Raw genomic sequence first — 25,089 nt, forward strand, 5'->3', positions numbered from 1 at the left:
GTTGTCCAAGGTGTGCACCCAGGTACTGCCCATTGAATGGCTTCCTTCCTTGCCAGTGAAAAGCCCACGATTGCATTGGCCCATCATTTAGTTGGCTTACGGCAGCGGTACGTGCTGCATGCGTGCGGTCGGTTCGAAGTTCTACACAAGTACCTCCTTGCAACCAAAAAAACACACAGCTGCAGGATAAGCGTGCCACTCTGCGGCAGCGAAGGTGTGTCCTGAAGGATTAAGTGCTCGAAGACCTGTGAAGTGGATAAATACGAATAACCCCCCTACAACCCTTTTAACAAAAGTTGCTGTTAAAAAATACAAACCTAAGAAGGATTAATTACCAAGGATTAATCGTACATTTAACTTGTTGGTTTTCAGATGAATAATTTATGTGCTTTATAGAAAATTGTCTTATTATAATTTACATTTTAAAATTGCATCTTATTTTATTGAAGGTCCTTGAAAACGTTTGAGCTTGCAAAGCAAACATTCCCAAATATCCTTACGTTAAGTAAACCAAAGTAACTTAATTTTCAGCTATAAAGAAAATTGTTATTAGAAGCAAAATATTACAATGAAACCTGTAGAATGCAACTTCTTAAGTGTTTTGCAATAATGAACCCAAACATAATGCGATTTGCATAAGGGAAAATTGAAAAAGAAACCCCCTTAATGATAGACCCAATTACCAAGTTTAACCCAAATGTTCTTCGAATATTCAGAATAAGCATCTAAGTCAGGATGTATTTACCGTACGCGCAACTGCCGGATCCCACGGATAAATTCGAGATCTACGAGGAGATAGCCCAGGGCGTCAATGCCAAGGTTTTTCGGGCCAAGGAGCTCGACAATGATCGGATCGTGGCCCTAAAGATCCAGCACTACGATGAGGAGCACCAGGTATCGATCGAGGAGGAGTATCGCACTCTGCGGGACTACTGCGACCATCCCAATCTTCCCGAGTTCTATGGCGTCTACAAGCTGTCGAAGCCAAACGGACCTGATGAGATCTGGTTCGTTATGGAGGTGAGTGCAAAAATGTAGTAAATATTATTTTACACTTTTTCAAAAATTTCAGTTTTTTGAATTTATCTAAACCATTTGATTATTTTAGTACTGCGCTGGAGGAACAGCAGTGGACATGGTTAATAAGCTTTTGAAACTGGATCGTCGAATGCGAGAGGAGCACATCGCCTACATCATCCGGGAGACTTGCCGTGCTGCCATCGAGTTGAATCGTAATCATGTCCTGCATCGGGACATTCGGGGAGATAACATTTTGTTGACCAAAAATGGACGGGTCAAGCTTTGCGATTTCGGTTTATCCCGTCAGGTGGATTCCACGCTGGGCAAGAGGGGCACCTGCATTGGATCTCCCTGCTGGATGGCTCCCGAGGTGGTGTCCGCCATGGAATCTCGCGAACCCGACATCACCGTTCGTGCCGATGTCTGGGCCTTGGGAATCACCACCATTGAGTTGGCCGATGGAAAGCCACCATTCGCTGACATGCATCCCACTAGGGCCATGTTCCAGATCATTCGCAATCCACCTCCGACCTTAATGCGACCCACGAATTGGTCACAGCAGATCAATGATTTTATATCCGAGAGTCTGGAGAAAAATGCCGAAAATCGTCCAATGATGGTTGAGATGGTGGAGCATCCATTCCTCACGGAGCTCATCGAAAACGAGGACGAGATGCGTTCGGACATCGCAGAAATGTTGGAACTCTCCAGGGATGTAAAAACATTGTATAAGGAGCCGGAATTGTTCGTGGACCGCGGCTATGTGAAGAGGTTTGATGAGAAGCCGGAGAAGATGTATCCGGAGGACTTGGCTGCCTTGGAAAATCCCGTGGATGAAAACATAATCGAGTCACTGCGTCATCGCATTTTGATGGGGGAATCGTACAGTTTCATTGGCGATATCCTTTTATCGTTGAATTCCAATGAAATCAAGCAGGAATTTCCGCCGGAGGTAAGTTGAAAACGGCTTATATTTATACTTAAATATGTTATATTTATCCTTTCTCTAGTTCCATGCCAAGTATCGCTTCAAGTCGCGTTCGGAGAACCAGCCGCATATTTTCTCGGTTGCCGATATCGCCTACCAGGATATGCTGCATCATAAGGAGCCGCAACACATCGTGCTCTCCGGAGAGAGTTACTCGGGCAAGTCCACAAATGCCCGGCTGCTGATCAAGCATCTTTGCTACCTGGGCGATGGAAATCGTGGGGCCACCGGTCGCGTGGAGAGCTCCATCAAGGCCATCCTGATGTTGGTGAATGCAGGAACTCCGGTGAATAACGACTCCACCAGATGTGTTCTACAATACTGCTTGACCTTCGGAAAAACCGGCAAGATGAGTGGGGCTGTTTTCAATATGTATATGCTGGAAAAACTACGAGTGGCCACTACGGATGGAACCCAGCACAACTTCCACATCTTCTACTACTTCTACGACTTTATCAATCAGCAGAATCAGCTCAAGGAGTACAATCTGAAGGCTGATCGCAATTATCGTTATCTGCGAGTTCCGCCAGAGGTCCCGCCATCGAAACTCAAGTATCGTCGTGATGATCCCGAGGGCAATGTGGATAGGTTCAGGGAGTTCGAGAACATCCTGCGGGACATTGATTTCAATCACAAGCAACTGGAGACCGTTCGCAAAGTCCTCGCTGCCATTTTGAATATTGGCAACATCCGTTTCCGGCAGAACGGAAAGTATGCGGAAGTGGAGAACACCGACATTGTGTCCCGGATCTCCGAGCTCCTCCGCGTGGATGAGAAAAAGTTCATGTGGTCTCTGACCAACTTCATCATGGTCAAGGGCGGCATCGCCGAGAGGCGACAGTACACCACTGAGGAAGCCAGGGATGCACGCGATGCGGTGGCCAGCACGCTCTACTCTAGATTGGTGGACTTTATCATCAACAGGATCAACATGAACATGTCCTTCCCACGGGCTGTGTTGTAAGTAGTATTTATATTAAGTTACTATTTCATATGCTTTACAATGTAATTTAAATAACTTTTTAAGTGGCGACACAAATGCCATCATTATCCACGACATGTTTGGCTTTGAGTGCTTCAATCGAAATGGTCTGGAGCAACTAATGATCAATACTCTAAACGAGCAAATGCAATATCACTACAATCAGCGCATTTTTATCAGCGAAATGCTGGAAATGGAAGCTGAAGACATTGACACCATCAATTTGAATTTCTACGACAACAAGACGGCCCTGGATAATCTGCTAACCAAACCGGATGGCCTGTTCTACATCATTGACGATGCCTCACGCTCCTGCCAAGATCAGGATTTGATTATGGGTATACAACCAATTCTGGCACCACTTTGGATATGTGATTTGACTACTTTCCATCTACAGATCGCGTTTCGGAGAAGCACAGCCAGTTTGTGAAGAAGCACACTGCCACTGAAATATCCGTGGCTCATTACACGGGCCGCATCATCTATGATACGCGTGCCTTCACCGACATCAACCGGGACTTTGTGCCGCCGGAAATGATCGAGACCTTCCGCTCCTCGCTGGATGAGAGCATCATGCTCATGTTCACCAATCAACTGACCAAAGCTGGCAATCTCACCATGCCATTCGAGGCAGTGCAGCATAAGGATGAATCTGAACGGAAGTCATATGTAGGTTTATCTTTAAAAATGTGTCACAGTTTTACTTAGCTAACCTACATTTTTTTATATTTTTGTAAACTATGCAGGCCTTGAATACCCTAAGTGCCGGATGCATCTCCCAGGTGAACAATCTCCGTACCCTGGCGGCAAACTTCCGCTTCACCTGCCTGACCCTGCTCAAAATGCTAAGCCAGAATGCAAATCTCGGCGTGCACTTCGTCCGCTGCATTCGCGCTGATCTGGAGTACAAGCCCAGATCCTTCCACTCGGATGTCGTCCAGCAACAGATGAAGGCCTTGGGAGTTCTGGACACTGTTATTGCTCGCCAGAAGGGATTCAGCTCGCGGCTGCCATTCGAAGAGTTCCTAAGGCGGTGGGTAATCGATTCCATTCCAATTTCCATTTAAAGATTTCAATATGTTTAAAATATATGTATTAGATACCAATTCCTTGCCTTTGACTTTGATGAGCCCGTGGAAATGACCAAGGATAACTGTCGTCTATTATTCTTGCGCCTCAAGATGGAAGGCTGGGCCTTGGGCAAGACCAAGGTCTTTTTGCGCTACTATAACGATGAGTTCTTGGCCAGGTGAGCTACCAATTTATATACTTTAAGAAAATATAGTACTATCAATTGCTTTCAGATTGTATGAGCTGCAGGTGAAGAAGGTCATCAAAGTGCAGTCCATGATGCGAGCTTTGCTAGCACGGAAACGAGTCAAGGGCGGCAAAGTGTTCAAATGTAAGATATATAATACTTATAAAGTATATGGTATGAAATCTAATTTTAAATTCCCTATTAGTGGGCAAAAAGGGACCGGAGCATCATGATGTGGCCGCGTCCAAAATACAAAAAGGTAAAAAAACGCAGGTGGATAGGCTAAGAGAGTACGACGAGGAGCACATCGACATAAGCGAGACGCCCTCGGAGGCGGAGGAGATGTTCCTCGAGGCCAGAATGGATGAGGCTCTGGCAGCGGTGCGAATAGCCAAAATCGAGCAGGCCTCCGGCGAGGAATAGGCCCCTACTATATACCATTTATACACACTATATCACTATATCGATCGATACTACTCGTAATACAACTACCAATAAAATGTAGAAAACGCAAACAACCAGCAATCATCTAGTCTAGGGCCTCGGCAAACCACTTAAGCCGCTTAGTGGTGTCCAATGTGGATACCATCCCACCCCATCCCGCTGGGCGGTTGTGTTCTCCATCTGATGCAACCAATCGGCTTATAGCTGTCTGAGACATAACACTTAACATCGCCGGCCCCTGCGAAAAGAGATGAATTATAAGTGCTGCCTAGAAAAGAAATGAAAATTTAATTAAATTAAGGTGACTTCCCTCTCATTCACCTCCACCGTCCGCCACGACCACGACCGCTTTTCAAATGGGTTACTCTAACGGCCTTCCTCCGTTTCCATTTTCCCACAGCCTTCAGGGGATTCCGCGACCGCGTCCGCCTCCCTCCGCTGGTCAACGAGAAGTCCGGCCAACTGAACGAGAACACCGCCGACTTTATCCGCCCGTTTGCCAAGAAATGGCGCGAGAAGTCCATCTTCCAGGTCCTCCTGCACTACCGCGCGGCACGCTTCCAGGACTTTGTCAATCTCTCACAGCAGGTGATTTCAAATCTTTAATTCTAATAATACATCTATTGCTGAAATTATATTATGTACCAGGTCCACATCTACAACCAACGAATGGTGGCTGGCTTGAATAAATGTACTCGGGCTGTGCCCTTCGAGAGGATAAACATGCGCGAGGTGAACTCCTCCCAGCTAGGACCACTGCCAGTGCCCATAAAGAAGATGCCATTCCGCCTGGATCAGATACCGTTTTACGACACCCAGTATATGGTGGACCCGGCAAACTCCATTTCCCGCCAAACCTTCCCCAATCAGCTACTAACGCAGCACATGGAGGACGATGAGCCTTGGGACAGCCCCCTGCAACGCAATCCCTCGATGACTTCTTGTGCCCTGACCTACAATGCCTATAAGAAGGAGCAGGCTTGCCAGACCAACTGGGATCGCATGGGCGAGAGCGACAATATCTACAATCAGGGCTACTTTCGAGATCCCCAACAGCTGAGGAGGTTAGCAAAGATACTTAAAGGTTGAACTAAGTTTCTCACATTTGTTTTCAGAAATCAAATGCAGATGAACATGAATGCCTACAACAATGCCTACAACAGCTATAACAGCAACTATAACAACCAGAACTGGGGCGTACATCGATCTGGATCCAGGCGCAACTCCTTGAAGGGCTATGCGGCGCCTCCACCTCCTCCTCCACCAATGCCCTCATCCAACTATTATCGCAATAATCCGAACCAGCAGCAACGCAACTATCAGCAAAGGTCCTCGTATCCACCATCGGATCCAGTTAGAGAACTCCAGAACATGGCTCGCAACGAGGGTGATGTAAGTGTATATCAATTTCCTAAGGAAATTCTTCAGGTATTTTCTTTCCAGAACTCTGAGGATCCACCATTTAACTTCAAGGCCATGTTGCGCAAGACTAACTATCCGAGGGGATCCGAGACCAACACCTATGACTTTAACAATCGCCGGGAATCGGACAGTGGTGACCAACACACGTTCCAGCCGCCAAAGCTACGCTCGACAGGTCGCCGGTACCAAGACGATGAGGGCTATAACTCATCATCGGGAAACTATGGTGTGTCTAGGAACTTTGGCCAGCAGCAGAGGGCTCCGACTTTGAGACAATCTCAGGCCAGCGTGGGTCGCAGCTTTGAAGATAGCAATGCCAGGTCCTTCGAGGAGGCAGGATCTTATGTCGAGGAGGAGATTGCACCTGGAATCACTCTTTCAGGCTATGCCGTCGATATCTAAAACTAGTGATTAAGAGTAAAAATATAAAAATTAATTGTTATGAAAACCATAAGACAATTTAGCTAAAAACCCACCTAAAATTCCATCATAATGACTGAAGTTTTCTTCATCACTTTCTCAAAAATATTTCACACAATGGAATAAATAAAATGTCTTAGTGTAAATCGTTAACTGAATTGATAGCACCTTGGGCTTCTAAAACAAATGGTATTTTCATTTTTTTCTTACTACTTCTACTTAAATTATAGGTTCAAATGCTACCTTTACATACTCAAGCATTTAACTTTAAAGACATTGATATAAATTCAGCAATTAATTTGCTTTTTATTGACGTAGGATAAAAATGGGAAAAATTCGACGAATTAACATTGCTTATTATGCTTGCTTCTTTGTTACATCATTTAAATGATTTCATTTTCACACTTTAAGATCTAAAACGCAACAACAATACTCTCAGTATTACATAAACTATATCCATTATACATTGTATATATAAACATTAATACCTAAACAAAAACGTTTATAGGAATGGATTGAACAAATACTCTTTTGTTCGCAGGACTTTTTTTTGTGTGTTCGATAGGGATCGCAAAAAAGCTAAGGAAACTGAATTGAATTATTAACTGCACACCCATATCGGGCATGGTCTCACAAATTCTCGATGATAAAACAAAGCTTTTTCCTTAAATAGTTTCACATAATATCAATCATCCATGCTGGGCTCACGTAAGCCATCCGAGTGCATTTTCTTGCCCGCAATTTCCAACATGGCCCGATCTTCCAAATTGCCATCCAGAACCGAACGTTTCTATAGGTTAAATATATTATGATTATTATTATAATATTTTATATAATATTGAGTTTAATTTGACTTACTTGACCCTCGCCTTCTTCGTCTTCTTCTTTAACTGGTAAGTCTCCCACGGCCCAAACTTCCATGTTTCGTATTTTGAATTGCTTTCGTTTACTTGGGTAAGAAAAATATTTGGTACATTAACCATAATTGTTTAAAATAATGTTGAATTAAAATATAGAGTCTAGTGGTTTGTAGGGTGAAACACAATCAAGATGTCTACATTTTAATGTACACTCACCTCAACTGCACGTAGTCTCGATATGTAGTGCAACTTTCAACGCTCTGTCCATCGCCGAAACTGCAGTCAATCCAAAGGCCCCAAAAATCAAATTGACCGCCCATGCCCTGTATACCAAAAATATAAACATTTAGCGAAGCAATCAATCAATTAGCCATAAACATTACTCACCAGGCCATTCGGCATAGTCTGCTGATTCAAATTCAAATACTGATAGTGATTGTTATAAGTTGTGGCCGAAAAGCACCGCATGGCAGGGCTTAAGGTGTAGAGCAATGAGCTGTCATCGCCTCCAAATTGCGGTTTCACGGACCACGTTTCGGACGCGTAGCCGCCAAATATGTATTGATCCTCGTCCTCAATGAAGAACAGCGTTGGTCCTTTGTCCAGCACTTTTCCCAGCATCGTCGAGAAGCTTTCCCCGTTGATTTTCGATGAGAATAGAAAGCGCCATTTGTGCCGATGTTCGCGGGGCAACTGAGCATTGATATACAGGACGTGAGGTAGCTCGATGATTGGGCGATAATGACTATTTTGCGGAGCATCTGGAAAATAAGAAACAAGTTGTAAACGATTTGACTTAATTCAATAATTTTCTTTGTCCTACCACACAGTGCCGGCAGAATTGGAATTTCCATTTCCTTAATTATGTTGCGTTTGCTGCCACCATGGCGACAATACAGCTGGCTGAAGACCTCGCGCCAAATCTGCAGAAATTGCGGAGTGACGTGTAACCAACGTTCCAGGGCATCGTTGGGCATAGTGTGCTCCAGCTCCTTGCCCAGATTTCTCATTAGGCCTTTGGCAAAGGTGGCGGCGGACCTTTCCGTGGTGTTGAAGCCCAAATCGTGCCACTCCTTGATGCCAGAGTTTTTCGCTGTGCTCTCCAAATGCACATAGCTCTTGATCACCGAGTAGATATACTGGGGGATTAATAAATTGGTTAATTGGCCAGTAATAGATACAAGAATTAAATAAACAAGTGGTTCATATGACAGCCAAGAAAATAAACGTGCAAAGCTTTCAGGATAAACACAAATTTAAAGCTAAACCTAATTCAATAACAAACATGTTATGAATCCTAATGAGGCTCGGCTGACAGAAGTTGTAAATATAATTTCCGCGATATCTGATGATGACTACTTATTTATAGACTCACTTGCTCCAATTGCTTGCTGTTGAAGGTGTCATTTCCACTCCTCTCCATCGAACCCAGGAGCATTTGCATTTTCTGGTCAATAGTACCGCGTTCCATGATGTAGTATGGCTCTCCGAATTTCTTTAGCTGAAGGTTGACACATTGCTGACCTGGCTTCGTGGGCGTAAATAGATACTGAGCCGTACTTTCGGCCAGGGATCTTTCGATGGTTTGCGACCAAGTTTCCTATTTTCGAAACAAAACAACAGATATATGTATATGTGTGTACATAAACAAAATGCGCACCGGATACGTAAACATAATTTTCCCGCTGCTGTCAGCAAATTCTTGCAGGGAGCGAAGGTCTGGGAAGCGCTGACACAGATTAACCCATTGAGGGCCGTACACAAAATCATTATTATGTTTGATTCAAAACAAAGTCTCTCAAGCTTTATGAAAATAAACACTACTTCAATATATGTAAAGTGTCAATTCAGAGAGTTCCCGCTTAAATTACTCTATATGAATGCAAGTCTCACAACTTCCTCATTCTAAAAATCAACTATTTCACATGCCATGCTGCAAACGGGTTAAGCATATGGTTTATTTTTAATTCAATTGGGTTTGGCCCTAATTGACGACCCCAGTCATTGAAATCACGACTAATTCGTTAGCAAGCAAATTCAACAAAGCAAAAGACAAACAGCGAAATGCGGCAGCAAACAAATTAGACAAATTATGGACACGTTCGCACTGGCCCAGGAATTATCAATTCGAAACTGATAACGTCCGAATTGAAGATATCGAATTTTGGTATACCCTAGGCAGCACTGTGATAATCAAACACGAGCTATAAATAGATGAAAATATTATATGCAATCATCATCTGGTTACAAACAAACATTTTTTGAGTGGTTGCATTTCCGTCATCTGTTCTGTGATAAAAATAAAACACAAATCTGGGGCCTTGAACCCGCATCGGAAAAATTTTAACACAAATTGTGTATGATCAGATAGATTTAACTAAACGGGTTAAAATAACAATTTTGGAAAGTTACGTGTGCATTTAATTATAATAGGACTTAAATAACAAAAGAAGTACAGTACAAAATTACATTTTTAAACTAGTAGAATCATTTCCTTTTTTTCAACTCTATTAAATTTCTTCTTTTGCACTTAAAATCAAAAAAGGAAGGTTTAGGTTTACAAACATTGAACTTTTGTAAAATGCCGGATAAAGTTGTGACTTACTCACTTATATAACTAAGCTTGTTTTTCAGAACACAATGCTGTGATTAACTTCAATGTTTAATCATCGAAAAAGGAGTTTATGACAAAAACCAATTAATGCCCTAAAGGATATACCCTTCCAAGTGAAGGGTGGCCATCGCAGCAGGTGGATGGACGGCCATTTGTCATGCACTCGAAAGTCCCGATTTCTCTTTTCGCCAAGGAAAGTTCACTTCGCGCGTCCTTGAACTTGTGACCCTGACCCTTCCGCAAATGCAGAATGCAGTTGCCATTGATTTTCGCAGTGCACACGTGGCACGGTAACTGGATTTACTGGACTTACCACCAATCTGTCTTGGGTCAACTTCTCAAGTGCTCCGCCAGAGGCGTTTTTGTACGCGGATTCCAGCATGCGTAGCTCCTCCGAATTGTAGAGATTATCCGTCTCCCGCTTGCCACTCGCATTTCCCATCTCCGGAGACGAAATTCAGTTGGCTGATGATACGATGGCTGGTAAACAAACAATGCAGCTGCAGCTGCGGATGATCGCGGATTTTAATTGAAAATAAAAAACAAACAACACAAGCTGGTGATGGAATGGAAGTCGATTTCCCTGCGATACCCGCGATAGTTTCGGAAACGGGTAAATTTCGCGGTGGAAGTCTGTGCTATATGCGGTTATTGTCTATGCTAAGGCAGGTCGTTGTATTTGCTTAACGGTTACAGTTAACCGCTAAGCGAATTCAACCAAAGCCAAGCGAATAAAAAGAAATTAAAAGATTTAAATGGGAATAGCTGTAGATAAAAATGTATTAAAATAAAATAAACTTTAAAGCTTGAACTAAGATACCTTTGCCTTAGCCCCCTATTTTTGAAATTATTTCAGTTACCTTAGCAACACGTCATATTAAATCAATTGACTGGCCTAATAAAGTTCTCCCACACAAAAACACAATAAATTCCGATACAAAACTGAAGATAGCTGGCATACCGACAGATATTTCCGGAATACGACTGGTCAAATCCGTGAGTAATCCAACGCGAAAGAATGATTGGCACTAGCAGCGGAACGTCTCACAATCGGGGCCGGAAGCCCAAAGAACAGTGCGGGTCCTGTCCCAATAGATTCTCCAAGGATAAGCGGCAGGTGGCTGCCGATGAATCGGATACCACGGAGGTGGAATCGTCTACGGATGAGGAGGATCGCTGGAAGGAAGTGGCGCGAGCCGCTGAGATTCCGGCTGACTATTATAATATCCAGAAACTTGTGAAATACATCAAGGCGGGCAATCAGACAGCCACTATAGTATCGTTGTGCTGCTTGAAGGACTACGATCTGAGCACCCAGATCAATCAGTTCGCCATCTCGGACATCGGCGGGCTCGATGTCCTGGTCAACATTCTGGAGTGTAGCGACACCAAGTGCTGTTTGGGCGCCCTCACAGTTCTCTCGGATATCACACTGAACATCGATATTAGAAAGACCATCGTGGATCTGGATGGCATTCCCCTCATTGTGGACATCCTAAACTCCTCCATGAAGGACCTGAAGACCATGGCCGCCGAGACACTGGCCAATGTGTGCAAGGTGCGACTGGCCAGGAAGTATGTGCGCACCTGCGGAGGAATCCCCAAGCTTGTGGATCTCATCGACATCAAGTTGAGGTGAGTTAAGTGGTTTATATAACATCACCATATTTAAGGAACATTTAAAAAACTAATTATATTATAGCATTCTAAAGACGCCTCGTGACCAATTGAGTCCAGATGATCTGGAATCTCTGGACATGACACGCGCTGGAGCCCGAGCTCTTTTCACTCTTGCCGATTCCAAGCACAACATGGAGCAGATGCGTAAGAGTGGAATCGTTCCTTTGATGGCTCAGCTCCTTAAGTCCTGCCACATCGATGTGGTCATTCCCATAATGGGCACCGTTCGAAAGTGCTCCTCGGAGCCCAAGTTCCAACTGGCCATCACCACCGAGGGCATGATTCCCGACATTGTAAGCCACCTAAGTTCCGAAAATACCGAGCTGAAGATGGAGGGCAGTACAGCGATCTACAAGTGCGCCTTCGATGGAAACACCAGGGAGTTGGTGAGGGAGGCTGGGGGCTTGGAGCCCTTGGTAACTATCATAAAGGACAAGAATGTGAGGGAAAATAAGCCTTTATTGAGAGGAGCCACTGGAGCGATTTGGATGTGTGCCGTAACCGATGCAAATGTCAAAGTGCTGGATCAACTCAGGACGGTGAACCACCTGGTGGCCCTGCTGAATGATGAGTGTGACGAGGTCCTGACCAACGTTACCGGAGCTATATCTGAATGTGTGAGGTTTCAGAGCAATAGGGAGCAACTGCGTCAGTCTGGAGGATTACCAGCAATGGTTTCCCTACTCAACAGTTCCCACGCCCCTCTCCTGGAAAATCTGGCCAAGGGCTTGAAGGAGTGTGCCGAAGATCCGGACAGCATGAGAATCCTTGAAGATCTAGATGCTGTCAGGCTGATATGGTCGCTATTGAAGAACCCTACCCCTAGAGTTCAGGCTCATGCGGCTTACGCCATATGTCCCTGTGTTCGAAATGCCAACGATTCCGCTGAATTGGTCAGGAGCTTGGTTGGCGCCATGGAACTGGTAGTGGGTCTGCTAAAGTCCAAGGATATCATGGTCTTATCCGCCGTTTGTGCTGCCATTGCAACGATTGCCCAGGATCAAACCAATCTGGCCATCCTAACCGATCTGAAAGTCATCTACAAGCTGGCCGATCTCGTCCAGACCACAGACGATCTTCTTCGAATGAACTTGGCAGCTGCCGTGGCCGCCTGTGCCTGCTTCGGCAATAATACTGAGGAACTGGGACGTCTGCGTACTGTCACTCCGATTGTCACCTACATGACCAGCGACAATCCCTTGGTGCACCGCAGCACGGCCATGGCACTGGAGAAGCTATCGATGGATCCACAGAACTGCATAACCATGCACCAGGTCCGTTTCTACTACCTAATCACATTTAGCAACTCATTTAGATCCCTTTATCTTACTTCAGAGTGGAGTTGTTCCCTTCCTGCTGGAGTGCATTGGATCCACTAACAAGGAGCTCCAGTTGGCCGCCGCTGGTTGTCTGCGGAATATCCGCGAATTGGCCTTGCGTGCCGAGGAATATCTGCTTAAAATCGACGATGACTAACTTCCTGTTATTTTTCTTTGTTAAGTTATTTAATTGTATTTGACGAAATATATGTGTATGCCGATGCTACCAATTTCTTGCATTTTTAGCAAATAAATTAATAAGTTAGTACATTTTTAAGCCAGAAATCCCAGAAAAATATATATTATTTTCCATGACAATAACATCTAGCTATATATTTATATTTGTCGCTACATATTTTGACTAACTAAGCTCGACCCACCCTGCGTACAATTCCCCTCTAGTAACTGGCGTTACTGCCCCTGGTGGAAATGCTCATCCGTCGCTCCACGCGATTCGTGTGTGGCAGCAGGCATCCCGGCGGTGGATACCGCCATCTCCGTGGTCGGGACAACAGGGTTCCGTCCGTCGAAGCTCTACTCCGGAAGGGGGCATCGATGTCGCTGCGCGAGCTGCTCAAACTGCTACTCGCAATCTCATCCGTGGACTCCGTATGGTCACCGTTGCTCTCCTCCAAACAGGCGCTTCCGATGACCAGAAAGGAATGTCGACCGACGCCCAAAGACGAGGCATCGTAGAAGGAACAGGATCCCGAATCGGGCGTGAGGATTCCATCCGTATTAGCCACATCGCTGGTGGAGCGCTTGAGCTTGGGGAATTTGCTGAAGACTCGCCAGAAGCGAAACACATCGCGAAAAACATTCTGCACCTGGTTGGGATGAGTGAATAAACAAATTGTACATTTATAAGGTGCCATGTGATGGAAACTGGAAAATTAATTTATCAGTTAAAAGTTTATTTTAACTTTAGATCAAATATAGATCAATAAAGGAATCTTTAGTAACAAACTTTTCTTCTTACTTGATCCACGCTCTCTCTGACGGAAATCTCGTGAAAACAGGCGCAGGATAACTCCCTGAATCGGCGCTGACCCTCCTCCAAGCTGACCATTCGATCGCCCGGCTGATCTGTCTTATTGCCCACCAGTATGACAGGAATATCCAGCGCATATTCCTGGAAATATGGTATATAAATATGCTTCATATAGGTGGTTCAAAATGTAGTAATTTACTTACTTTACTGGCCGAGCCCAACTTGCGTCTGCGTTTATTGTAATTGATGAGGAACTTTAGCCGACTGCACTCGTCGAAGGAACACTTGTCCGTGATGGAGTACATAAGTATAAATGCGTCGGCCCAACGAATGTTGGACTCCAGACTAACCCCATCTAGTTCCTACAACGAATGGTCTTTAATATCGTGCATAATGGAAAATCCCATTTAAAACCCACTTGCAGCTGACCGGTGGCGTCCAGAATGTCAAACTGAATCTGCTCCTTGTCCAGCGTGGTTTGGCAGGTGTAAATCTTCTCCAGGTTAGGATCATACTCGCCAATGAAGCGTCGGGTAATAAAACGCACCACCATGGCTAAATGGGAGAGTCCCTTCAGTTTGAGTTTCCTTTTCTGGAAGTTGGGCGCACAACTCACCCGTTTTTCCCACACCACTTTGGCCCAGGACCATAACCTTCAGAGTCTTTTGTTTATTGGTATGCAGACCCAACTTGACCAGCGATGACTTTGGCGAGGTGGCATTCATGGCAGATACCAGGGACAATTGTCTGAAAAATATAATAGATAAGTTTTTAAGTGAGAGGTGAACTTTCTAATAAGACTTACACATACCCAACTTGTAAATCTTTTATACTAATGAAAGTGATTACCTAGTACCTAGTTATGATTTAATTAGTAAAGCTTTTCAGGCTAAAAAATTCCACAAACTAAAAATGCATTTAATATATAATAATAATATTATATAGTATATATTATTTTAAAATTATTGTGGTATATTTCGATTTTGTTTTTGATTGATTGAGATTTTTAATATATATTTTAAAAATTAGAGTTAAGCAAAATTTTTAGCCAAAACTAACATCCACTTTACAGGGTATCATCCCAGGGTATAGGTATGTCCTGTTTTTGGATTGGGTCTGGGTGTTAAGGTCTCGTATTTCCGAGACAATATGTCTGCTAGGAATGAGTGACACGACCTTTGTTGCCCCCAGATTCCTGATGCTGTTGTGGCTAGCTCTAGCTTTCTTTTACCCGCATCAAAATATCTAGACACTTGGGAATGGGACTGAACCACGGCGTTTTCTAATTTCGGCCGGCGATTTCCAGGCAAATTGCATACCTTTGTCGCATAAAGACACAGAAAGACAGCCCGTTTTACTACACACACTTAAACATTAAAAAACTAAACAAGTTAACAAAATAGCACAATAATTTTAGATACAATGAGAATATTTCTGAATAGGGAGTTATGAACTACCTTTGTTCATATTGAACGCAAATTCTAATTTTACACCGAAATGTTTTGCTTGTCTGTTAAACATTGCTATTATTGGCTTTGTTAAAATAAATGTTGCGATTAAATTTAGACACACTGAAAAAAGTGCAAGCAAAATAAATAACATATTTGTATTTCGTTCCGTGCTCAAACTTTTGTTTCAACTAAGAGTATCAAAAGGTTTTGAAAAGTGCTGCATTTTCAAAACCCAGCAGGAACACTAAACAAAAGATGCTCGACTTGTGTGTTTTTTATGGCCACCCATGGACTTGCACATACAAACATGTGTGGGTGGGCATGTGGGTGTTGGGATGTTTGTGCTTTTGATAAGGTCAACAATGTCAGACTACCGACAACTATGAAACATTTATTGGACACTTTCTGCGTTGTCCTCCAGCAGAAGCAGTCGCAGACACAGACGAAATGGGCAAAGGCAGGAGGCCGCGGTGTCCTTGGGCATTGTCATGGTCATTATTATAAATGATAAGGACACGCCCCGTCAGCCGATTAGCGCAGGATGTCAAAGGATATCGAAATATGGCACAACTGGCAAAATAAAAACATTTGCCGAAGGACGAGCAACAAGTGACGACAATCAAATATCAATTATCTCCTGTCTCCGTTCGGAATGTGACTTGTTCATTTCGTGTCCTTCGTTTCCGGATATCGATGTGTCCTTCTATTGTGGCCATATATATGGGAAAGTTCCTCACTCAGTTCAACGACACGTGCGAGCATATGAGTTATTAAGGGGAATATTTCATCGCACGTTAATGAATTGCTGCAGATAAAAACGTATGTCATTCATATGAATGTGTGATTAGCTATCTTATATCATTATATATAGCCCGCATAGAAGTAATTTGTAAAAATACTGAATATTAATAATTCACTTTACATATATTTCTAAGTAATTCAAACACAAAGTTCAGAATGAAATAAGTTCGAAGAACTTTAAGCTTCAATGAATAACAGAGCTAATATTGACTTCATTATTTGCGATTGCTGCCATTTAATTACTTTCTGCAATTTAAACTTATTTTCGGTTAAAGAGCAATGCTAGAAGTTTTAAGGTTTTGCCATCATGGTATTGAATTCCCATTTTTAGACAAAGTGAAACAAATGTGCTCGGAGGCACAGCCAGGATGATGGCCAAACTAAGTCCAGCTTACCTCACCTCATCGAAATACCAACCCACAGCATTGCTGCGTATTCTTCGCTCCAAGTTGTGCTGCGTAGATTTTAATTAGTTGGATTTAAAACTCAAACACTCCACGGTGCGTGCTTAATGAAGCGTTTTCCCGCTTTCCTACCATCCTGGCTCGAGCTGAGTCTACGACTTCTGCAGCAGCCAGCTGCCGCATCAGCAACAGCATCACCATCGTGGCGTATACGTAATGCCCAGCATCAAGTGGTTTTTGGGTCAAGCTTTAAGCCGATGCTGAAAGTTTTGTCTGTAGCCAGACGGTTTTAATCCCCAGCAGAGAGAAACTTTTCTGTTTCCCTGCTAATTTGTATTTAATTATACATTTCCGGTGAAGTTCACTCAAAAGGCGGTCTCGCCGTCATGTTTTGCTTTTCACACGCCCAAAAGTATACGATGGCAATCAAGAATTTGTATTATTATAGCACATTCTATTCACTTTTTATTGCGCAGAAAATCAACCGAAACGGGCAGGGATGCTGGTGAGGTCCTTGAACAAGAGATGAATTGTGGGCGCGAAAAGCAAGGGGAATGCACTGGAGCAAGGTGTAAGCCAGCTGCCCAAGCGAACACTAATGAGTTTCCAAGAATTTGCACAAGAAATGCTTAAGGGTATTCGCTTTGTTACAACATCGGAGCCCAATAAATCAAATCAACTGGAAACGATTGGTTTCCAAAGCAATGTTTTTGAAAAGCTGGGCTCTGATCAAAATAAATAAAGAAGTGGTTGCAGTCGGACAAGCAACAAGTACTTATTATTGGATGGATAATTGGTTGCTCTCTGATTGATGTTGAAACTATTTTTAAAACTGAGCTTAGATGTTGATATAACACCATAAGAGGTTTGAATTTAAACTATGGATATACTTTGAAACGAAATAACATGACTCGGTATATTTGAAAAGCGATTTCTTCTTACTTTATAGCCATTTTAAGTAATACATCTTTTTGTATGGTTAAGAAATCTCTAACGTAACTCGCTTAATTTATTTCTTAACAAAGGAATCAAGTGATATATTTCTTAGCTTCCAAAATCTATCTGACACTTGCGTAGTTACTTTTCAGGCAACAAAAGAACAATATATTTATGTGGCAGCTTATCTTTATTTCTTTATCGACGAATACCCCATATGTCAGGTAATGACAGGACTCGCATGTCTGAATTACCAGGACGTCGACCGGACCTTGGCAAAGGCATTGAAAATGAAAACCCCACCGGCAGGGAGACGAAATGAGTTGGGGGCCCATCGGGCTGTTGACCTGGTTGTTATGTTTACCAACACATGCCGCTCGCTATTGCGCACCTAAAATACATAATTCCAGAGCCCGGCGAAGATTGTATTACATTACTCTATAGTTTTCCACACGATTTTCAACAACCGCCCGCCCGACCGACCGACCGTCCTTGGACCCTATTTTTTTTTTGGGGCACGTGCTAGGCAGTTGTAGTTGTCATCACCCGAGAGTTGATGTTGATTTGGTTGATGAGGATGATTATACCGCTTGGAGCTCCACGGAAAACAAATCAAACTGCCCAGCCAACAAGTGGTTGTTCAGGAAATAAGGTGGCAACGGAATGGTTGGCTGCAGGAAGGGGGAAGGGTGGAAGGGGGGATGGTGCCGAGTGGGTTGTCATAGTGCCAACCACCATTCCACATTCGGCTAAGGCTAAGGTCATGGGAAGTGCGCCACTTGCCATCCGACCCATTGTCGATGACTGGAGTTGCCCACTCCACGCAGTCTCGATGCCCCTGCCCAGACCACTTTTTCCGTGTTTTTTGCTTGTCATTTCATTTCGGTATGGAGCAGCCAGTTAACATTAACGAAATGTGCACACGAAGAAAAATTATTAACCAAGATTGGAAAATTAATAATTCATCATAATTGTGTAACCATTTCTAGCAACGACTTCCGTTTCGAAATGTATCTATCAGATACTACGGTATTTTTTTAAATTATATTTATTTGAAAGTAAATACAAATTGGACACAGTCTTGTTTATTTAACTAATAATTTTTGAATTAATTTACTTTGTTGTGAGATTTTCTTTCACTGTACAATAACAGCGAATGTTGCCATTGGTTTTTCTCTCACTCAGTCAGTCAGTTTGTTTTGCTGCGCGGCCCTGAAATTGAAAATGCGTAAAATTGTCGAAGTTGGCGGTCAACTTCCCCACATAAGTATTCACCTTGAGTGGAGCTTAAATGTATATATAAAAATAAATCTACGAAAAGAAATTCATTTCTCTCCATTGTTAGGGAACCATAGTCGCAGACATTGGTAAATCAGCCCCATAAATAATACAAGTCAAGCGTCATAAATGTTATTTTAGTTAGGCTCACACGGGTGATTTTTTGCTGACTAAGCACCACTTAAATAAACATAGACATGGTTTGTTTTTTACCGGGAAAAAGGGGCAAACCAACAAGCTGAAAAGGGTGAAAGGATTACAAGGAAATGGGATGAAGGACAAATACTAAACTGTTTAAGGCCGTTTGATATATGAGATGATGGTTAAGAGGGATGGAGTTTTGAAAAGCGGCACAACTTTAATCGCAATTTAATGAGCAAGCCAGCATAAATTTTAAGAAATTAATTGCTCTTACTGAAAGTGAGGTTTAAATCTATCTTTAAGTTCTTCTAATAAAGTATCCACTTGGGTTTGGGTTCAAAACATCACCCATCGCACAGCATTAATATCAAATATGGCAGGCTTTTATCTGCTTATTTCCATTTCAATATAAATTCGGTTTCCTCATAAATATCAATGGAATTTATGAGAACGAACGGCGAACCCACAAATTGAAAAAGTCTCCTTAGTCTCAGACATTCCTTGCCACATTTGCCACTTGTCGTAGGCTGAGATGCAAAATATCAATAACTCAGAGAGCACCATAACATGTTACAACCCATCCCCTAAACCCCCATTTCCCAGCCCAGCCCTTAACTTGATTCCAGCTTTCTGGTCTTTATGATCACCATCCTCATAAAATTCCCATGCACTTGTCGTACCCACTCATTGTGCCAGTTGCTCGGAACGATGAATTACATTCGATACCCTAGATGTAGAGGGCGCTATTGGTTTTGGGAATGAGAAGGCTTCTTGCAAGACTTCACGAACGATTTTCTATAAATATACCACATGCATTTCGAATAAGAAATCAAAAATAAATCTGCTAGATATGTGTATTTTATAATTTTCATGCAAAAAGCCAATAGCTTTAGGAGTGATTGCAAATAATAATTTCACATGACGACACAGGGTAGCTGATAGCTCAATCCAGCGTATAATAATTTTGCGATTATATTATTCTGCGGCTATGGCGTTTGTCATCGTTTGCTACTGTCTCCGCTCGAGTCTGCGGTCTTCTGGCAATAAAACGCTTTTGTTTGTGGCTTTATGCCCCGCACCACAAAGTAAGGTGCAGGGGCAGATATCGGGCGCTATTAACTAGTCAGCTTGGTGGGGGATGGGAGGTGTGGCAGTTCGCGGGGCAAGGTGCTAAGGCCCCTGATTATGTTTTGTTGATATAATAAATCTTGGTGCGCCGTAAACACCCTTTCCTGGCCCAACGCCCAAATGAGATTTCGGATAACGCATGGTGGACGGGTTCGAATAGAACAGAATTTGCATTTCACTTTTGCACAGACAAGCTGGCGACCTTGCCGCCAAATTTAAAACATATCAAACAAGCAAATCAAAAACAGACATGGCAAGATGGAGAGGCGCACCGCAATTTGTTTTATTTCTGAAACCATTTCAAAGTCAAACAGTTTTGCACAAGACTCTTTTTTGGCGGAAGTAGCAGCAATCAAAGCCAATTAAAATGATTTACAAATCAAGAGAATCGAGAAATATATGTGCAGAAAGCCATCAGGTGAAAAGTTATCGTTTATTCCGAGTCTCAAGTCAAGGTCGACTGGAGTAGCAAAAATAATCGAGCATAGGCGCAACCAAAGGGGCTTTCAAATAAACAGGCATTTAAATTCAGTTGATTTTAGTTTCATATAGCAATTAATTCAAAAATATTGTTAGAAAAAGCCCCCCAAAAACGCCCTTTTCGACGCCTCTGCGGCAGACATAAATGTTTACAAATCGAACAAGAACTAGAAAACAGCAGAAATATTTTACTTTTGATTTAATTTATTGTGTATTTTTGAAATGCTCTGTATGGAACATTTTTGAAACAAAGTTCTCATCGTTTTGATTGCTATAAATTTGGTATTTTTATTTAGTTGTAACAACAATTAAGTATACGCACCGTTGGGTGAAACAAGTTTTTGTTTTCCTCAAAACTATTGTTTTGCTAGATTTTCATGTTGTATTCGAATTAATTTCAGAGACGCGCTGCTTTAAATTAGCTTATATTTTTATGTTGTTTTTAGGAACATTTGATATACACAGTTATTAAAAAAATATATACGACAATTATTACTAATTTCTCAAAACATGTATATTTGGCAAAATTTTGTTGGTTTTTCTTTGTACTGGTTGACAACTTTTTTTTATATTCAAAAAAAAGTTTCGGATAATTTGTGTTTTAAAATTTATTTATTTTTTGTAAAGTTTATAGTGGCTTTACTTTTATTAATTGCATTTAGTTATAGTATTTATTTGTTTTTTTTTTTTTTTATAAAATAAGTTTTTAAATATTTTTTAATCACGTTTAGAAAGTTATAATATTTAATTGTTGTAATATTTTTTTGATTTATTATTTTGGCGAGTTGTTGACACTTCAGCTTCCTGTTTGCTATTAAGCCGCTGGCTCGCAGCAATTATGCTTTTATATATCCAACTAGTACCGCCGCCGATGCCATCGAAGTGGCTTTATTGCGACGCAGTGCCGACCGATGCGTTGCCATTGTGAGGCAATAATATAAAACACCACCCACTTTTCCGCCGCCTTGCCACCTTCGCAGCGGTGTCGTCAAAGTGCTGGCGATATGTGGACCAATGTAAAATGCAAAAGAGTTCGCAAAGGAGGTCCACTACATCCAATATCCACGTCCACCCACCGACACGCGACTCCAAACCGGTATCCCAATATGCGGCACAATCCTCGACCGAAGTTTTTCCTCTGCGACCGCGACGCGTCGCATCTGCTGCGCTGCCGTTGCTTGAATGAAATCAGCGAAAGCGCGGCAAACACAAAAGTGTTGCCAGCAACATGTTGTGAGGCCAGACGCACATGTTGCCAGCAGCCATGTTGCTATCAAATATGAATTTACTTAAATATTAAAATAATTAAGTAAATGTAAAAACTCAATGGCAATGTACTATTTTAATAATTAACTAAAAAATGAGCATTTAAATGTTTACTCCATTTATAATGATCTTTATTTTGGCAGCATTCACCTTCTACTTCAACCGGAAGCTTCAAAGAGCCAATTTAAAGCCGGATGTGTCAAAGACGCAATTATTTGCAAGCCGGATGGTTCCATAAGCCATATATCGTATTTTAAAAATAAAATTAATTTTAACTGCGCTTTCTTTGGCCAAAATGTATTTTTATCTTACGCTTTAATAAATTTTTACTTACAGGTAGCTTTTATTTTACTTCATAGAACTATAATATCCTTCAAAAGTCCTTGGATTCTCTGCAGTGCATTTTGATTTTGTACTTCTGGCAACGCCAAAAAAAAAGTATTCGGAATACACTGCATTTAAGCATGACTAAAGCTTAATAAAGATAGCAACCATTTTTTATATCAAGTTTCTCGGAAAATATAGATATATGAAGATCGTATATGCTTATCAACAATGTTACAGGGTTATTTAGAAGTCATGCAACTATTGCAGTAGCAGTCTTTTCGAAAGTTTCAACACAAGTGGTTGTTCACCATGTTCAAGTCCATAAGAATCTTTTTGTGCGCACTTATGGTCCTGGAACTGCTTGGATTCCCGACTGGAGCCCAGAGTAATACATGTCCATTATCCGATCCTTCGAGTCAGTGCAGCGCATTCTGTGTGTCCGCACTACAGCCAGTTATCGATCACCTTAGAAAGGATCTAGAGGATTGGGGCAGCTGCGATGTGAAACTAAACGAAACGCAGGAAAAACTGCAGCGCATTGAGTTGGCGGCGAATGAGATACTTTCCGGAACCCAGCTAATTTTCCATTTGTCAAATGTGACGCACACTGTATCAGAGGACCTCGCGGAAAGACTGGACAGGATTGAAGGCAATCAGGCAGTCCTAGGAAGCCAGCTGCAAGCTATAATTAACAGTACGGAAGTCAAACTAACGGCGATGCGGAACACCTTATCCAAACTAGAGCGCAGATCGATGCTGCAAAGCTATCGAGGAAACGAAGCACAACGAAAACGATCTAGCTATCTACCATAAAATGGATGGATTAATTGCAACCTTTTAAACTAACAAAATATTAAATACTACAAAATTAAATTAATATGTTATCAAGCTGAATACTAAAATCACATAATATATATATGCAGTTTAAATAAACAATTCAGATTAAATATGATTTGCATACGTAAACTTGACCCAAAATTTCTCTCAAGCTTGGCAACATTGTTGCCAACGAATTATGTAGGCCTATTCCTGTTGCCACACTCCCACTACAAACATTCTCCCTCCACGGGGGGCAATTGAATTTCGGTTTCTGGCCAGCTGACCTTCACTTAACATTATAAGCGAGGAACCAAACAAACAGAAACACAAAAAAAGCAGGCAAGTATGCAAACATTTTCCATGTAATTGGCAATAGACCATGCCCTAATGCTAGGCCAAACACAACGCCCACACACACGCGCTGTGTGGCAAAATGTTTACACGCCTCGCCAAGTGGAGGAACCTCCAACCATACAAACATACAATTCACCCCCAGAAAGTAGACAGAGTCCCAAACCCCCCTTTTATCGGTGTGCATCTGCAGGGTGTGAGATGTGGCAACCTGTTGACATCGAAACGCCTCGTGGCACGTCCACTAATTGCTTCTGACAGAGGCAACAGGTTGAATTTAGCCAGGCGAGCTAAGCATTAATTTTGACCAACGTAAACGCCCCACGCTCGACTGCCCAGGGCTCCAAGGCCCACGCCCTTTGACCCCCATCACCGATTTTCAGCTGATTTATGTGTCCAACCTAAGCCTTTGCCCCGCGACCTTTCAACCCCATCCGCACGTCAAGCCTACCTGTCACTTTGCATTCTTGTTGTTTACGGGTTAAGGACGCAAAGGTGTGAAAAACAACACCCTTACCTATTTTCTACAACTATCTTAAGCAGGTAAATAGCCTTAAAGGTGGTGGTGTACGTTCTCTTGATTATGTTAATTCGTGTTTATCAAAAACATATTTACTGTGAAGCCGCGTGGAAACCAAACTTAAATGACTTATAAGGATTTTCCAGTAAAATGCCTTTGAACTCGTAACAATTTCTGGAATCTAAAAAGATATATTTACATTAAATTAAATTTGAAAATCTGTTAAAAGTATATAAATAATTTATTATTGACAATTCTTCAAAAGACAATATTTTATAAATATAACAAATAGCTAAACAAACCTATTGTTTTTACATTTTAGCACACTGTGCCTACTTTCAGCTAATTCATTTTCCTGTCCCCTTCCGCAAGCGTTTTCAAAAATCTATTTATGTAGGCCCATATATCTTCCCCACCCCGTCATTATTGTCCACCTTACTAGCTGATTCACCGAACTTGATCGAAGAGCTTCTGCGAAAGCTTTTCTAGCCAAACAAAACAAAAATTGGTAGCGAAGAAAACAAAATTAATTCTATCACTTGCAAAATATTTACCAGAAACTTGGAATCAAAGCCAATTGACAGTTTTTCAGTTGAAAAATAAGCCAAATTAAGATTGTGACCGATCTATTAGAGCAATTCGTTGGAAAAGTGAGTGAGAAAATTGGACAAAATTAAATTAGAAATATGTTGCTTTTCCACTTTTCAAGGGAAGGGGTTTCCCACACACTTGTTTACCATGCCAAAATTAGTGGCCTCGCAATTAATTCGAAATTAGCAACCAGATGAAATCGGACAGTTGGGCTCGTGCCCCGCGAAAGATTCCATTGAGAGGCTCCAACTCCATCGGATTTGTTTATGTTTAATATGAGAGGGCTGTCTGCACTCGAACCCTCTTGAATTTGGTCTGTCTAGCTATCCTAATATTAAACAGTCAAACCTCATTAAAAGGAATTAGACTTTTGCGAGCTCTAAACTCTTGAGAAAAATATAATATTTTTCATTTAGTAATTTCATATGCTAGTATTATTACAAAGGCTCTTCAATTAAATATTTGTCTCAATTTAAATTTATTATTGGTTCGTTATATTGAATATTACCTGTGCTAATATCGAGAGTAAACAGTTCGGCCTGGTCAGGTCTGGATTTGTTTTGGGTTTGGTTGGTATCGGTGTTTGTCTGAGCATGCT

The 25,089-nt window shown here is 42.0% G+C and overlaps 5 protein-coding genes across 6 annotated transcripts; 3 read left to right on the forward strand and 2 right to left on the reverse strand.

The window, feature by feature from the left end:
- The first annotated feature begins 89 nt into the window (after nucleotides 1-89).
- Nucleotides 90-6,687, forward strand: LOC117148635 (neither inactivation nor afterpotential protein C). 2 transcript variants are annotated; one of them, XM_033316140.1, is made up of 14 exons: nucleotides 90-214; nucleotides 717-1,020; nucleotides 1,109-1,972; nucleotides 2,031-2,968; nucleotides 3,036-3,328; nucleotides 3,388-3,659; nucleotides 3,737-4,023; nucleotides 4,090-4,239; nucleotides 4,295-4,392; nucleotides 4,454-4,507; nucleotides 5,093-5,280; nucleotides 5,341-5,756; nucleotides 5,808-6,084; nucleotides 6,136-6,516. In XM_033316140.1, exons 2-14 carry the CDS (start codon nucleotides 736-738, stop codon nucleotides 6,514-6,516), a joined length of 4,503 nt encoding a protein of 1,500 aa, XP_033172031.1. In that variant the 5' UTR covers nucleotides 90-214; nucleotides 717-735. The 2 variants fall into 2 exon arrangements, with proteins under 2 accessions (XP_033172031.1, XP_033172033.1); XM_033316142.1 differs by lacking the exon at nucleotides 90-214 and having other exon boundaries at nucleotides 736-1,020; nucleotides 6,136-6,687.
- A 127-nt stretch (nucleotides 6,688-6,814) lies between these two features.
- On the reverse strand, nucleotides 6,815-10,562 carry LOC117150165 (MTOR-associated protein MEAK7). The gene is made up of 7 exons (XM_033316961.1): nucleotides 10,322-10,562; nucleotides 8,770-8,994; nucleotides 8,218-8,533; nucleotides 7,782-8,155; nucleotides 7,611-7,717; nucleotides 7,393-7,483; nucleotides 6,815-7,324 (listed from the first exon to the last, which is right to left on the reverse strand). Exons 1-7 carry the CDS (start codon nucleotides 10,448-10,450, stop codon nucleotides 7,220-7,222), a joined length of 1,347 nt encoding a protein of 448 aa, XP_033172852.1. The 5' UTR covers nucleotides 10,451-10,562; the 3' UTR covers nucleotides 6,815-7,219.
- A 299-nt stretch (nucleotides 10,563-10,861) lies between these two features.
- On the forward strand, nucleotides 10,862-13,226 carry LOC117150806 (armadillo repeat-containing protein gudu). The gene is made up of 3 exons (XM_033317867.1): nucleotides 10,862-11,643; nucleotides 11,711-12,962; nucleotides 13,024-13,226. The coding sequence occupies exons 1-3, from the start codon at nucleotides 11,027-11,029 to the stop codon at nucleotides 13,162-13,164; spliced, it is 2,010 nt and encodes a 669-aa protein (XP_033173758.1). The 5' UTR covers nucleotides 10,862-11,026; the 3' UTR covers nucleotides 13,165-13,226.
- Nucleotides 13,227-13,323: 97 nt separating this feature from the next.
- Nucleotides 13,324-21,176, reverse strand: LOC117150815 (ras-like protein rasS). Its single transcript, XM_033317879.1, has 6 exons — nucleotides 20,940-21,176; nucleotides 14,615-14,745; nucleotides 14,417-14,553; nucleotides 14,202-14,360; nucleotides 13,987-14,139; nucleotides 13,324-13,834 (listed from the first exon to the last, which is right to left on the reverse strand). The coding sequence occupies exons 2-6, from the start codon at nucleotides 14,721-14,723 to the stop codon at nucleotides 13,406-13,408; spliced, it is 987 nt and encodes a 328-aa protein (XP_033173770.1). The 5' UTR covers nucleotides 14,724-14,745; nucleotides 20,940-21,176; the 3' UTR covers nucleotides 13,324-13,405.
- A 1,343-nt stretch (nucleotides 21,177-22,519) lies between these two features.
- Nucleotides 22,520-23,023, forward strand: LOC117137067. Its single transcript, XM_033298292.1, has one exon. The coding sequence runs from the start codon at nucleotides 22,520-22,522 to the stop codon at nucleotides 23,021-23,023; it is 504 nt and encodes a 167-aa protein (XP_033154183.1).
- Nucleotides 23,024-25,089: the final 2,066 nt, after the last annotated feature.

Source organism: Drosophila mauritiana, chromosome 2L (assembly GCF_004382145.1).
Source record: "Drosophila mauritiana strain mau12 chromosome 2L, ASM438214v1, whole genome shotgun sequence".
NCBI classification, from domain to species: Eukaryota; Metazoa; Arthropoda; class Insecta; order Diptera; family Drosophilidae; genus Drosophila; species Drosophila mauritiana.